Source organism: Balearica regulorum, chromosome 10 (genome assembly GCF_011004875.1).
Source record: "Balearica regulorum gibbericeps isolate bBalReg1 chromosome 10, bBalReg1.pri, whole genome shotgun sequence".
Classification (NCBI taxonomy): Eukaryota; Metazoa; Chordata; class Aves; order Gruiformes; family Gruidae; genus Balearica; species Balearica regulorum.
Genome location: NC_046193.1, coordinates 18533727 through 18549657, shown reverse-complemented (window position 1 = coordinate 18549657; position 15931 = coordinate 18533727). Strand labels below are relative to the sequence as shown.

Here is a 15931-nt window from a genome sequence, read left to right as displayed (position 1 = left end):
AAAAGATGACGTACACTTAATACTCACATAGCGAATCCCGTTTGCGTCCTCTGTGAAACAGGGAGTCGGGGGCCGAGTGTGGAGGGGGCCACGAAGCGGCTGCCCCAGCCAAGGAGGCACCGGGGGGTGTCGAGCCCTCGCAGGGAGGCCCTGCTAGTTGGGGCGACCGCACCCCAAACCCTCCAGCTTCGGAGGGTCAGGCCGGTGCCTGCAGCTGTGGCGATTTGAAGCCCAGCAGTCCCTGTGACAACGGTTGCTCTTTCAGTGCTTTCACGAGCGCGTGCTGTCCGTGTGTGCATCGCACAACGCCCCGGGCCTGCTGCACCGCCATGCTGGGCAGCAAAGTCCTTCTCGAAATGGAGGCTAGCAGTAAGCCGAGCGCCAGTGCAGTGCTGGAGGCTGGCAGCTGCTTCTCACAGCCCCCTCTGTGAAGGATTTACATCCCTGACGTTTAGCAGCCTGAGGCCTGAAGTGCAACCCTCGTAAACCTTGCTCGTCTGCTTCCCGCCCTGCGCTTGGATGGGAAGGAAGTCTGTGTTAGCTTTGGAGAGTGAGGGCTCCTGCGTGCAGAGGCTGGGTTACGTGTGCTCCCAGGGCCGCCCGCGGGCACGGCCAGCCGGCCCGGCAGTGCCGATAAACCAAAACCATTTGAAACCCGCTCCGGTGGAGGAGCCGCCCGGCTGGCGGGCAGCACCCAGCCTGAGGCTGATCCCACCTCCACGCTTTGTCTCTAGCCTGCCCGTAGGCTTGAAAGCGCCGCGATCACCACACGCTTTGTCCCCGAGGATGCCGTGCGAGGCTCCCGGGAAGCAGCGGGGAGGTGGGCGCGGGAAGAGCCCTCGGGTGCCCGGGACCAGGGAGGGGGGGAGGCAGGCGGCAGAAGTCCCCGCCATGGGCCGGGTCTGCCCCGCACCACCAGGCCCCGGCACTCCACTTGGGGTTCCAGAAGGGCGCTCCGGCCCGGGCGGGAAGGCGGCGGTGGCTCCCCGGTCTCTAGTTAAGGGCTCGGGGGAGCGGTGGGGGTCTGGAGCGGGGTCCCCGGGTTGTTGCCATGGCGATTAGCGCCCCGGGCCTCGCCTGGCAGGCGCTCTGTCCCCCTGCCCCAACTCTATAGGCCCGGAGCCGTGCGGCGCTCTGGCAAAGCACCGCCCATAGAGGCGCCCGTGGCGCCTTGTGGGAAGCAGAGGGAAATATGGCGGATGGTGAGGAACCGTAAGTGCCCTGTATGTGTGTGCTCGGCCGCCCCTTCTCCCGCTTCCCGGGGACGGGTGGGCCCCGGGGTCCCCTCTCCCTCCTCCCCGGTCTCTGTAGCGCGATACTGACCCTTCTTTTATTCTCTCTCTTTTAGGGAGAAGAAAAGAAGGAGGCTAGAGGAGCTGCTGGCGGATGGGTTAGTGCGGGGCTGCGGGCGAGCGGGCTCCCGGCCCGGGGCAGGGGCAGGCAGCGCTTGCTGAGGGGCGGCTGGTAGGTGAGGGCGAGCCGCAGCCCTGCAGGAGAGGTGTGGGCTGGGAGGAGGCTGCGGGTTAGCTCAGGGCTGCGGGGCCCGCTGGAGAGGCGCTGGTAGGGGCGACCGACCGTGCGTGAGCGGCCCGGGGCCCGGCAGGCGGAGAAGGGTGGGGTGGGAGGAGGGAGCCGGAGGAAAGGTGTTAGGTGGGTCAGCGTGAGAAGGGGGAACACCAAAGGGCGCTTGAACAGCAAGGACTGGGGAAGAGGAATCTCTTGGGGAGAGGACCAAGGGGCTCACCCGGAGTGGGGATGGGAATTGTGGGCTTGGAGCTTGGCATGAGTAAAGGCTGGTGTGCTGGAGAGCTTTGTGACAGGAGTGGAAAAAGCTGCATTGCTGGGCAGGGACCTGGGGAGGGCCTCTAGGCTAGAAGCAGGTGACTAAATTTTGGCTGAGAATTAAAAATTCAGGCTACAGAACAATTGCCTCTGCTTATTAAAACCCTAAATTGTATGCATCTGTCTTAAAGGCCTTGAAAACTAATGCTCAGAAATCTTTAACCGCATCTGCTTCCATCCCCTAACTGTTCCCTTCTGCTTGTGTCCCTCATTCCAAAGATCACAGAGCAGACCTGCCCGCCTGAGCGGCGGACTTGCAGGCAGCGCATGTGTGTGTTGGGGTGAGGGTCACAAAAATCCTTGGGCATGTCGAATTGGGGGGGGGGGGGTGGTGCATGCCAAGTACCTCAAAAGCATGGAGCTCTGGAGATGTGGAGCTGGTAGGGAAAAGTCTGGGCCTAAAGCAACCTACAGACTGTGGTGCTCTGATATTTTAAACAAGATTTTAAATTAGCTAATTTGATGAAATGAATAAGGATTTTGTTAAAAATCTAATAATACAGATACCTGGTAATGCTGTAACAACAGAAAAATGAACACCTAAAAAAACCTATCTCTGAATTTAAACATAAAATCTCAGGTTGAGTTATTGATGTTTTTTAGATCTCCACAGTGTCCAGCACTGTAAAAACTAAACTGTGCTATAATTGCAAAAGTGAAAGTAGATCTTACCATTTTATCACTTATGAAGGAAAATACACATCTAAACAGAAAAGTACTGCTGCTTAATGGCTATTTATATGGACTATATAAAAGGATTAAAAAAAAGTTGTTCTTAATGTCACCAAGCATAGTGTCTGCACTTGTTTCCAGAAAAGTTAAAAATTATAATATAACCCATAGAAGCAATTATTGTGATGTATATTGACCCATTTTATTTGCTTAAGTCAGTGCTTAATGCACATTCTGAAAACTGGTATACAACAGATGAGCCCGGGGTTCAGCAGTGGGAGTGTTGCATTTATTCACGCTATTTCATGTTCTGTGAAATACGTTTATTTTCATGTTACTGTGAAAACTGGGGGAGTTACAAAAGTGCATGTCAGAGATCAGGAGAGCCTTATGAATTCAAGTTATTTTTTTAGATCTTATTAAACTGCTAATACAGTAAGTTAACTTACCTAAAGGCAACATTTAACTGGAATGAGTTCAGTCTGCAATTGAAGTATAGGCAAATTGTGATGTATTTGTTCCTGCACTTTGTTTTCCCTGTTACTGAAATTCTGTTTCCTAGAAGTTAAAATTACTAAGGACATACTGTGTTGTCCTTCTCCTGAATTCTGTGAGGATAAAGGCATTCACTGCCTAGATGTTTTCACTGCATTTTCCTTTTATTTTTGAGATAAGTCACCAGGTAGTAATAATAAATTCTAAACATTACCCAACAACAGTTATTGATACAAGTGTTCTTCATATTACTTCACAGGAGGAAGCAAATAACACTCCTTATCAATGATGACCCAACCTTTCATACTCAGGATTGGCAAAGCTCTTTTATTAGAAGCTTAGTTTTGTATTCATGTAGAACTTAATCGTTGATATATATTGAGCGGAGCTCCTATTTCAAAGGGGAAGTGTGCTGTGTTAAGGAAGGGCTTGTTCTGTGTAGGTAGTGATCTTATGTTAGAACATTCCTTCAGTGAGCTGATTTTGAACCATTCCAGTAAGTTTAAATTTATAGTTACATACTACTGAAAGTGACCAGCAGAAGGGGAAAAAAAGGGTACTGGAGTATTTGATGTAAAATTCTGTCTCAAAAATGTAAAAAAAGATAACTGCAAACGTTCCTTTTTTCAAGTCAGATTGTTACCACTGACAGGGTAAGGAGACCACTGAAAAATGGGGGTATTCTAAATTACGTAGTGCTAATTGAGAGTGAAGAGCATTCAAGATTCATATTTTTTAAACAAACTACTATGAAGATTCAGAGGAGACAGTGATGGCACATGTTACTGTTATTTATTCAGTGCCTTGCAATTGCAGTTGCATACTGATAATTCTAAATACAATTTATGAACTGAAAAATTCTGTCAAAAAAGGATACAAGACTTGATTGATGAAAAACATCATCCTCAGTCTGAAGGGACAAGCTCTTTTTCTGTCCTCTTTAAATATGAGGAAAATAAAAGCAAAAAGACTAGACCCTTTTTTCACTTCAGGTCAACTTTTACTAGTAACAGCTAAATCAGTAGGATTTGTTGAAATGCCCGAGGTTTTTCCCCTCTATGCATATTGGCATTATTGCTTTCTATTTCCATAAATAAAACCCACTCCTGTAAATATTCGTGCACATAACTTAACATGCATAAAGAACATGCAAATGCATTTGTATGAATGGTCAATACTTTAGATATTTTTAAGATATATTTAAAGAAAAAATATTTTAGAGGTGTGGCTTTTTCTCTATGATTTTGCAGCTGAATTTACTGTGTTCTGTGCAGAATGGCTGGTGATGGTGGGTGTGGGGACACTGGAGACTGGGACGGTCGCTGGAACCATGTAAAGAAGTTCCTCGAGCGATCTGGACCATTCACACATCCTGATTTCGAGCCAGGCACTCAAGTGAGAAACACTTACTTTAAATAAAAAATTTGTAGTGTGTGTTGCAAACTAATGTGAACAGTTTCATTAATTGACCACCAGCAGTGTATGAATACTAAAGCTGCATGAAAAGTTTATATTTTAATCCACTCAACATTATGATTCCAGAAGAACATATTGTATTATTTTTATAAGCTTGTATTTCTAAATTGTACACTGTTGACTACAAGCTTGCTGTTATCAGATATATAAATATATAGCAACATATGAATTATGCTCTTTGAGTTCCACATGAAAAATAGCAGCATTTGTCTCTTTATTGTTAAGTAATTAGATACAGAAATGAATTTCTTGTACTTAAGGAATTAAGGTTGAGTACTTAGAGAATTGGGAAAGATGTTTAGTAAAGAAAAGCAAAAAAATGTTGTAATTATTTCTTCTGCTTTCCTTTTTTGGTACATTTTGTTTCAGAGCTTACAGCTGAATGTATTTTACGGTTACCTTTTTAATGTACTGTTCCATTATTTACTAGTTTGAGGTTGGGGTCTAGTAAAACAGTTCACAGAAATAATAACAGTTATATAGTTAAAAATGTCAATTCTTTTTGGCCAGCAATGTTTTCTGTCTGTTTAGATTTGTTTTATTTATCAGTAAAATATTTGGAGGAAGAAAACATTACCACCTTAAACTGAATAATAATAAAGGTGGAACTTGCTTTTTTCATGGTCAGAATTAATACAAAGTGAACACCGATACCAACAAAGATCTTGCTTTTCTGTAAGTTGGGCTGTAGGAACTGCATGAACTCAACAATCTATTAAAGTCTGATGTGTAATTAGTCCTGCAAGCACAAGCTGTTTTATTGATCTAAGCTGTTTTATGTGAAATTTATTAGGCACTGAAAATTTATGGTAATGTGTTTGTAAGAGGTATGAAGTAAAGGACAAATTATACTTTTTCGTATTTAGTGTATTAATTTTTTGTTTTATATTTTCCACAGGCTCTTGAGTTTTTGTTAAGCACATGTAAAGTACTAGTTATTGGAGCAGGAGGATTAGGATGCGAACTCCTGAAAAACCTGGTAATTACTCAGTTTTCACCCTTTGCTCCTTAGAATCATCTTTTTTTTTTTTTTTCTTGAGAAATTATCTCTTCTGCTTTGCTAATTTGGCATTTTTGATTGTATATAGCTACTAAATTTCTAAGTTCTAATCAAAATGTATAGAATACATGATGATACAGACAATAAACTTGAAGAATGCACTTTGTTAATAAGCTTGAAAGGTGGTAGTCTAAAAGTTGCATCTTATTTATTTAGCTATCTCAAAACTTGTCATGAGGGACACCATGGTGCTGTTTATGAACTGTAGACAAAGTTTACTTGCAGCCTTAGATATGGTCTGATGTTGGTAATTTTCCCTAATTGCCAGATCTAGGGAAGTGAAGTAAACTAAGAGCAAATCATGCTCATAATAATACAAGGAAGCGTTGTTTGGAATACAGTGGCTAAAATGTATCTTTTCAGATGAAAAGTGATACTTTAAACTGCCATAAGTAGCTAGTACAAAGTTTAGTATTAATAGTCAAAGTTGCATTTTGGTTCAGTTTATTTTACATCTTTGGATTAATTTGAAGTGAGGTTAGAATTGTTGGAATTATTTATGTTCTTTCATAGTGAAATTAGTAGAGCCAGACTTACTGCGTCTGGGGTGACCTTGATGTCTGTGGAATTTGTTTGGCCTTCCCGAGTAGTGGCTCTCAGGTTTTCCAGTTCCTCAAGATCAGTAAAGGGTAGGTTGTCCGCAGAGCCTGAACACTCCCTCAGAGTCGCATTTGTTTTGCTGGATTCAGCCTATGTAATAGCAGCTTTATTGAGTCAGATCAACACGCACTGTCCTGTGTGGAAATGGCTAGGCAGGAATAGGTGATAGTGTAAGAACAGGGAAGGAATATTACAGTACTTCCCTGATGTACAGATTACCAAAAGGTGTTCTGTAGTTTTCTTGATAGGGTGCTAGTTTATAACGGATTCTGTCACTACGTGTTCTGAAAAGCAATTTTTAAGTGTTTAAAATGCAGTCACAGGATCATGTGCTGTTAGACATTTACCCGATAAAAGTGTGTGAATTTAATTATGTTATTAATGTGGGTTTATCCTCACAGATGTTCATATTTATCATAGTGTATCACTGTTACCATCCTGTTTGAGTTTCATCATTTAGACTAATACTGTACTTTTCCATGCTTCTATTTAATGATAAGAATTTCTGTCCTTACAGATTCCATGGCAAATGTGTGGATTGATATAATAACTTATTATGAAATAACTTTTTTCCTTAATTTATATCAATAACTATGTATTAGTGTACTTTACTACAGAATTTATGTACTGCTATTTCAGTATTTCCACAGATTATTTCCAAGCTTGAGATGCTTGATAAATCAGTAGCCTCATTTCAAGTCAGACATTCCAGATTCATTAACTTAGAGGTTTTACAGTTCCAGCACTCATGTACACTCTTGTTCTGGTTGCTGGTTTGTTACTGCAGTGCTTTAGCAGGATTTTACTTGAAGAGACTATGACATTTCCAAGGCAGTTTTCTTTCTTTGGGAATTTAGTGCTGGTGAACTTAACCTCCGCCCAGAGAGCAGAGCTACTGTTTGATGGGTTTATTGGGACATAACAAATTCAATCTGTTGATAGCTCATCGAGAGGAAGGATTTGTATGGGATAAGGGAGTTTGTAAGTCTGCTGTGTGTGCTCAGTTCCCTTCCCTTCAAAAAGGTTTTAAGTTATCATGATTTATTTTTGTCATTTTCAGAAAGATAAGCTCATAAGTAAATCTAGCTTCTGTTCACGTGTATTCATGTCTTTGGGACAATGAATATAAATTCTACAAAGACTCCAGTCTGTGTGTTCAAGATGTCCCAGGCTTGCTCTTCTCTTCAGCAGGCTCTCCCAGTCTGCTTTGATAATATTAAACAAAAGCTGGTCATTTATCAATGAAACAAAATGATTGTTCAGCACCAAGGGTATCCAATATGACATACAGAAATTCTTGCTGCTTTTCTTACATAAATTAATTTCTATTCTGAAAGACTTTAGTCCTGTTGTTCATTTGTTTAATCAGTTTCCCAGTACAGCATTTTCAATACTTCTTATGCATGAGATAGCTCTGCTCAGAAAATCTAAAATTAAAAGTTTGAAAGTCTTTATGTATAACAAGATTGAGTCTTAAAGAAAAAAAGGTAGGAGATGGGACTTAAATTTTTTTGGGGGTCACTTCAGGACATCACAACACTTCTTTTTTCTCTTAACCCCAGTGTTTTACAGCATTTATTTCCCTTTAACCTCAATTCACATTGTTTCTTTGTGCATGATGTTATTATTTCCTCAGATCAGACCTGCAATACAGTTTTAAGACAATTTTACTGTAAGGCCATTTGCCAAGTCTAGGTATGATCTGCATGCAAACAGAGATCAGGCAGAACTTCTGTCACAAGTTTGGTGTGCTCTTAGATAGTGAGGTGACTTTTTGTGTTTGCGTTCTGTTCCAGCATTGAATGCAGTGAGGAACGCTGGCTTATTTTGGACTGTGATTTGAGGGTGGATATGCCAGACTCATTTATGCCAACTGTGAAAATGGTGAATGTTCAAAACCTTAAAATTTTAGAGGAATTAAACTTTGGTTTTCTATTCATGCCAAGCAAGGAAGTGCTTATGGTATTTCTTCAAACTCTGCATTTTTTTCCCCAGTGAACACTTTGATTTACTCCAGTTGTGAGGGAATGCTGCAAATTCCCCTTACAGATCACCCTACTGTTGGCTTCCCTGTGTTATGATTAGGTAGGCTAAAGCTATACTGTGCTCAGTAGAACATTGTCTTTGACCATTGAAATGTTACTAATTTTATCCGTTTAAATACCAGCGTGAGCAACCCAGCAAAGAACGTTCTTTTAACAAAGAATGACCATATGCCTGTCTGCACAGGGAATGAAGAACAAATATGTTTGTTCCTACAAAGGTTGCTTTTTTTGGCACGTGGAATGAATTTTGGAGCACTATATGCATTTCATTTCCTATTAAATGAAATTAACTGTCTGTTTTTACAGGCACTGTCTGGGTTTAGACAGATCCATGTTATTGATATGGATACTATAGATGTTTCTAATCTTAACCGACAGTTTCTGTTTCGGTAAGTGATATTTGGTCATTATTTTCGTTGAAGAAGATATGATTAAAGATTATTGATCTTTCACATCACAACAGTACTCATAATTAACTAAATGTTGTGTGTGATTTCTTCTTGTTTTGAGATCTGTGGTGTCATAGCTTGACCGTGAAGAAAATTAACATACATTCCTTACCATTCAAATACAGATAATGACTAATGGAAAAGGTGACACCAAAGAATAATGCTCACAGATTGAGATACCAATTTTTCTGGTACCCTTTTCTTCCAAGAAAAATGAAAAATTGTTGGATTTTTTTTTTTCCTGTGCTGATAACTGCAGTTACATGCACATACTTAGGTAACTCTGGGGCTCTCATATCTGATGCCTTACAGGGATGCCTTAATATTATCCCCATCAATAAATTGTCCTACAATAACAATTAGTCACTTAATTCAGTATTGCAATGCACAGAGTCTAGAAAGATTGAATCTGCTAAAGTAATGCATTTGAAATTGCTTGGGTTTTTTCCTAGACCAAAGGATGTTGGGCGACCAAAAGCAGAAGTTGCAGCAGAATTCCTAAACAGCCGCATTCCCAACTGTGCTGTCGTAGCGTATCCTTTTATAGAGAAGTAGTAGCCCCAAAGGCTTCAAAAAACCTAAAAGACTTTGTAGATGGTAAGACTATCTAAAGTATTTTGCTGCCATCCTCTCTTTTTCATACAATAAAGAACAGATTCATTCAGCTGGTGATTGAGAATTCTTTCTCAGTGGCATTAGCATACAGGAAATACGCATGGGGAAAGAAGGCTAACCTTTAAGGAACTATTTTTTATGTTTCCACCGAGTCTTTTTATTCAAATGCGATATTCTAATTTTCACTGAGATACTAGCATTACAGGTTTATTCACCAGAGTGTTTTAAGTACATACAAGTGGGACGCGTTAGTTATAAACACAGAGTAGCACTGCTGATACAGGACTTTGTGATAGTGCATGTTTTGAGCTTCCGAAGTAGTTTGCCTGCTGGGCTTTCTCCAGTGTGTGACTACTACATTGTGTCCCTTACTTGTTTTGTCAGATGCCACAGCTTCAGCTGTGGGAACGGTGAATCTTTTGATCACCTAGTTTATCAAAAAAGTGTTATATAAAATTATAGTAATAAATTATATAATGTTTTGGCTTTAGGTTAGCAAATACAAACCAGTAAACTACTTTGTAAATACGTTCCTTTACTGGGCTTACATTCAGGTATTTTAAAAAGATTCAAGACATGGATGAAAGCTTCTATCGACGTAAGTGGTATTTGTTTTTCTGCCAAACATGCACTTGTGTTTTAGGGGAACATTGCGGTTGTTGCTGCTTACTGCTTTTCCTGCTAGCTAGATTGCTAATTATTTTAGGCTTCTACAGTATACTGGAAGTGGAGGTAACAAATAGACAAAACTTAAATGCATCTGTTGTGTAGGTAATCTAGGGGAGACAGTAAAACCACAGTCCGTTCTTCTAGAAAAGTTATGGACAGAATACTTTGTTTGTCTTGAGAAATGTGCGTTAGTATAGACTTCAAATAACACTTTTTTCCCCCCTAGAGTTTCACATAATTGTTTGTGGGCTGGACTCTATAATTGCAAGAAGATGGATAAATGGCATGCTGGTAAAGTCTTCAATCTTTTTAAAGCTTGGTTATTGATTGAGTAGAGAAAACTAAAATTGAACAGATTTGTGTAGAATTGTCATTAAAATGAAATGAGGGCTGTTGAAACTCACGGCTTTCTATATCTATTTCTGTTTTCTTTTTTCTTTTTGTGAACAGGATAAAATGCATGCTCTCTTACCTGCCTTTTTCTTGAGGAGTGTTAGCCAACATTTGTGCAGTGCCCTGCAGGGGTAATTTCAAAGTTAGATTACATTGTTTGTGGCCTTGTGCAGTCAGCTTTTGAAAATCATAAGAAGGGAAGTTCCACAGCCTCTTTGGATGCTCCCATTGTGAACATTTTTTTTCATTAGCCAAACAGTATTTACCATGCTGCATCTTATAAATGTCATCTTTTGGAGCTCTGCTGCCACGAAGTAGTAGAAACCTGGTCATTGAACTAGGTAGTTTTATCATTTTGAATTTGTTTATAAAATAATGATCTTGAGTATTTACCAGTATTTAAAAAAAAACAAACAAAAGCAAACAAACAACAAACCCAGAATCAAAACCCCAAATCCTTCAAACCAACCAACAATTTGTTCTGGTATACTAAAAGGCAATAATAGCATTTATCAGGGGGGTGAGGGGAGGAGGAGGTGGAGGGTGAAGGTAACAAATAAGTAGTGTTTTATACACTATGTACCCTTAAAGTAAGAGTATATGCTGTATATTAAGCATTCAGTCTTGTGGTGTACCATAAAGAATAAAATTTTTAGGATTTTTTTTTTCTTCCTGCAACTTGTTTTAAAAAAAAAAAAGCAAAACCCACAAAACAAACAAAACCCAACAACCTCCCCACCCTCCTTTTATTTGTTTAGATGTCATTTTTACATTATGAAGATGGCGTACTGGATCCAAGTTCCATCATACCTTTAATAGATGGAGGCACAGAAGGTTTTAAAGGAAATGTTCGCGTGATTATTCCTGGCATGACGGCATGTGTTGAATGCACACTTGAGCTTTATCCACCACAGGTAATTGCAACCAGTAATATTTCCCTTTTTAGTACTTCTCTAACTTGCTTGTTTCTTTTCCTAGTACTATACATAATGTGTTACATGTTTTCTTCCCTGCCCACACCAGGTCAATTTTCCCATGTGTACTATTGCATCTATGCCCAGACTGCCAGAGCATTGTATTGAGTATGTCAGGATACTGCAGTGGCCAAAGGAGCAACCTTTCGGAGGTAATTAGTATATTGCACTGGTGCTAAACTGACATTTCTCCTTTAATTTGTTTTGAGTTAGGCACTTTTAATAGAACAATCCTACCTTTTAACCTTATGTGGCTCATCGTTGTATTGAATCTAAGCCTCTTCTGAGCTGGTGATGGATTTTCTCCTCTCAGACTTGCTCTTCATTTCCATATTTGTCATGTGTTTCTCTCTCTCATGTGGCACAGTGGCTTTCCTGACTCAAAATGTAACCTGTAACAGCTCTCTCAGTCTGTGAAGTTAAGCCAGTTTGTATATAGAATGTGTTAGAACTTAACAATATTTGTAGAAATGATGTTTTGATTATTTAAAGAGTCAAGTTTTAGTAGCTTAATGGGATGTTTGTTTAAACCCAAATTAAAGGAATTTTCTTTAGACAAAAAGAACACTCCATTTCTGAAGAACTCTTAGAAATGTAACTTATGTGTAAATTCTTAACTTTGCTGTAGAAGGTGTTGCATTGGATGGAGATGACCCTGAACATATACAGTGGATTTACCAGAAGTCTTTAGAAAGAGCATCACAATTTAATATTAAAGGTGTTACATACAGACTCACCCAAGGTAAGGGAATGGCATTTCACAAAGTTTGTGGCATTTGCAGTTTGGCTGGATTGGCATTCTTTGTATTTGTTCTGACTGAGCTGGCAGCTCTGCTGAGAAAGAAGTACTTTTTTTCTTCCTTAACGTCTTAAAACTGAAACAAGCAGCTTGTTTCCTATGCCAGCACAAATATTTTTATGATGAATCAGATGTTTAGGCATTTATGATGAATCAGAGGAACTTATCTGGGACAAAACTGAACATTCTTTGTGCCATTTTATTTTTAACCTGGAGCAGCTCCACAGTTTACATTACACTGTGACCACTTTTGCTGGGTCAAAGAGTAGGAACAAAAGAACCTGCTGTTGCTAAAAGAGGCAATCAACACTATGCCAGTTTAGACTGGTTAAGACTATAGCATCTGTTCTTTACTACTGTGTGTGCTTCTGTTCACATGCAAGTGCAGAATGCTGCCACTCATTTAATCAGTATTTTAAATGCTAATCAAATAGAAAAGAAGTGGAGAATCTCATATAGAATATGCATAATTTGTGGTAACTTCAATCTATTTGTTGACTTGTAGTACTGAGAATGCATTTGAATTGCTGGGCTTGAAGTGCTGCACTTGAACCTCAGTGTGCGCCTTTCTATTCAAAAAGGGTAAACTGATGCCTTGTGTATTTTCCTCAGATTCCACTTAGTGTATCGCAGACAGTCTTTTTCTTTGCAGCAGTTTATACTGGCTTCTCCAGTAGTAATTTTTTAATACAGATAAATGTGAACTCCAGTTGTGAAATATAATTATGTACATGACAGTTTTCAGTAATTATTCTGGCTAAAAGTTGTCTCTCAGTATAGTTTCTTGGAAAAGACAAAGTTGTATGTTTTGTTTTTACAGGGGTGGTTAAACGAATTATTCCAGCAGTAGCTTCTACAAATGCAGTGATTGCAGGTATGCTGAAAGAACTCATTTCACTTCTGCTTTACAGACTTCAGAGTTTTGTAAGGCAACGGTTTGGAATCGAGAACTTGGGGAGGATAATAGTAATTTTTAAGTGGGTCTGATTTATTCTTACAGTCTCATTTCTGTTTTCCGTAGAGAAACTGCATGTGACACTATAAATTTTATGTATGACTGTGGGAGTGAGCAAAAGCATTTGAGACTGGAAAAAAAGTAATCAGAAAACACTGTGTATAAGCTTAACATAGTCTCAGATTAGTGTCAAATCTATGGTGTTAATGCATAGAACTACCAGCTGCCTTCAGATGTTTATTTTTGTCTTTACAAATTGTTATACTTGATTTATTTCTTTTTTTGTCACTTCTTCTTTGGTACAACTCTGTGTACTAATGTCTGCATGTTCTGAGGGAGAGCTAGAAAGTGAAGAAATTGGGTGGTTTTTTTTCTCGTTCCAGCTGTTTGCGCCACTGAAGTTTTCAAAATAGCCACAAGGTATTTCACTTCTTATTAATAACATACATGATTTCCAACATAATGACATGTATTAACACTAACGTATTTGTCATTGTAGTGCGTACATTCCTCTTAACAACTACTTGGTGTTTAATGATGCGGATGGATTATACACATACACCTTTGAAGCTGAAAGAAAGGTTAGTGCCATTAAAGGCTTGCAGGGTTGTTTCCTTGATTTTTATTGAACTTAAGCAGTTTGTGTGTATTTCTGAAACCCCTTACCAAATTTCTTGGCCCCTAGCATTGAATAATAATATTTCTGAAGTTTTAAAAGCAGAAACTACAATGTTACTAGTCTGCAACTTCTCCAGAGTATTGTTTTCAGCATGTGGGATTTTTTTTTTTAAACTTCTGTGATTTTGGGGTCTAATAGTGATTTGTGTCAGATGAAATTTGTAGTTCATGAATACTTAGCTTACAGTATTAATACTTCTACAGCTAAAACTTTTTAAAAGCCCAACAAACACACAAATAGTTTTGTGACTTTCTTAGCAGCATTTTTAAAAATCATATTTAACATAACTTGCATTCTTGTGCTACTTTGTTGTAGGAGAACTGTCCAGCCTGCAGTCAACTTCCCCAAAACATAGAGATTTCCCCATCAGCTAAATTACAGGAGATCTTGGATTACTTGACAAATAATGCTTCATTGTAAGTGTGCAACTATTCTGACTTACTTGACAATTTTGGGTAGTGTAGTATTTCAAAAAGATAATTTCTAAAATGTATTTTTTTACCTGATTGTTTTTTTTTTTTTTTTAATATTTTATATATAGGCAAATGAAATCTCCTGCAATAACAGCAACTATGTATGGGGGAAATAAAACGCTTTATTTACAGGTAATCTGCACATATCTAATTGTCTTTAATAATCTTAATTTATTTAAATTTACTTTCCTGAATTTTAAAGGAAATGTTTTGGCTTTTTTCTCTTTTTTTTTTTTTTTTCAGACAGTAGCTTCAATTGAAGAACGAACAAGGCCAAATCTTTCCAAGACACTAAAAGGTATCGTGCAGTTGTCACGTGCAGATTTTCAAGATACTTCTCTAAGAAGAGAGTCAATCAGTTTCATCCCTCTGTGCAGCAGCTTGGTTTTATTTTGCACTGTGCAGTAGAACGTGCTTTATTATCCTTTGAGGTGCAACATACCTTTCTCAGGTTGCTCAGGGATGAGCTTTCAATTGCTTACGTGTGAAGTGTGGGCAGATGCAGAGGAAGAGGTTGCAGCAAAGCAAGCTGGTAGCTGATGTACATTAAACACACTTCAGTAGTGCTATATATTTCTTGACAAGGTCTGTTAGTTTCCTGGGTGAATTAGGTGAGCTAGTGAGCTGCTTGCAGCTTTATTACGTCATATTTATGGTTTATGGGAATGGCATTCATAACTTCTTTTTTAATTTAAAAAAAAAAGACAAACCACATGCTGTACTTAAACTTTTCTTTCTGTTTCAGAATTGGGGCTTGTGGATGGCCAGGAGCTTGCAGTTGCTGATGTTACCACACCACAGACTATGCTGTTCAAGCTTCATTTTACCACTTAATTTATTCAGAAGTAAACTGCATATACAGCGAGAGAAATCTGTACCCACCTTGTAATACAAACATACGCTGTGGGTCTTAAAGCAACCTGAAATGTTCACGTTAGTACTAGCATTGTTGAAGGTTAGGTAATACAAATGAATCACCATGTTTCAGAATTGTACGTAGAAGCCAATATTTGGTGGATTATATTTGTATAAATGCTTATTAATGTACAGAACCGATGTATAGGAATACACTTTCCCCCCCAGTTTTTGTTGTCAAAAATGTTAGTGCTAATATACTTTCGGACACATGGAAATTTTAAGGTGGCCAAAAGTCTTGTTTCCAACACACGTGTGCACGCGTATATGCAAAGAGAAGAGCCTTTGGGAGGAAGCACAGCGATCTGGTGTTAAATCGTACCACTCCTACGCTTGCTCAGTCACCTTAAAACCTGAAGAGGGCAGGAGGTTAAAATGAGCATTTTCCTCTTATTTGATATTGATTTGATCAATTTTATGGAAGGTGTTACGTATGGAACAGATGGCTTTGTTTACAAGCAAACACGAAAGGACAAAATGATCAACTGTACGTGAAAATAGGGACACGTCTCCTCGCAGCCCCAAGCCGCCGCCGTGCACAGCATTGCAGGGTTATGTTCAACTATCATTGGTGCTGTTAAGGTATTTATTAATAAAAAACCGTAAAGACACCTTAGTTTGTGGCTTTATTGGTGGACATTCAGGAGCGTTTATAGCCGCGATTAAAAAATCCGGGGCATCCCTTGACTGCCTTGGAGACCTTTCTGTGAGCGGCGCCATGACAGCTGCCGCGGCGGAAGTGGGGGCGGAGTCACTCCTCCATGACAGCTACCGAGGCGGAAGTGGGGGCGGAGTCACTCATCCATGATAGCTACCGAGG

General features: G+C 39.6%; 1 protein-coding gene across 6 annotated transcripts; it reads left to right on the top strand.

The window, feature by feature from the left end:
* Positions 1–1159: 1159 nt before the first annotated feature.
* Positions 1160–15722, top strand: UBA3 (ubiquitin like modifier activating enzyme 3). 6 transcript variants are annotated; one of them, XM_075762403.1, is made up of 18 exons: positions 1160–1212; positions 1349–1390; positions 4284–4404; positions 5384–5464; positions 8497–8579; positions 9092–9172; positions 9809–9852; positions 10150–10214; positions 11075–11230; positions 11340–11442; positions 11922–12032; positions 12910–12963; positions 13428–13464; positions 13544–13625; positions 14039–14139; positions 14265–14328; positions 14440–14494; positions 14942–15722. In XM_075762403.1, the coding sequence occupies exons 1-18, from the start codon at positions 1193–1195 to the stop codon at positions 15028–15030; spliced, it is 1389 nt and encodes a 462-aa protein (XP_075618518.1). In that variant the 5' UTR covers positions 1160–1192; the 3' UTR covers positions 15031–15722. The 6 variants fall into 6 exon arrangements, with proteins under 6 accessions (XP_075618518.1, XP_075618517.1, XP_075618522.1 ...); XM_075762402.1 differs by having other exon boundaries at positions 11919–12032; XM_075762409.1 differs by having other exon boundaries at positions 1174–1202; positions 11919–12032.
* The last annotated feature ends 209 nt before the right edge of the window (positions 15723–15931 follow it).

What these genes read in the sequence shown, in the direction of transcription:
- UBA3 (XM_075762402.1), top strand. Translation starts at nt 1,193, where the DNA reads ATGGCGGATGGTGAGGAACC. An exon ending in AACCGACAGTTTCTGTTTCG is followed by an intron (nt 8,580 to 9,091) that starts GTAAGTGATATT and finishes GTTTTTTCCTAG; the next exon opens with ACCAAAGGATGTTGGGCGAC. An exon ending in CCCAACTGTGCTGTCGTAGC is followed by an intron (nt 9,173 to 9,808) that starts GTATCCTTTTAT and finishes GCTTACATTCAG; the next exon opens with GTATTTTAAAAAGATTCAAG.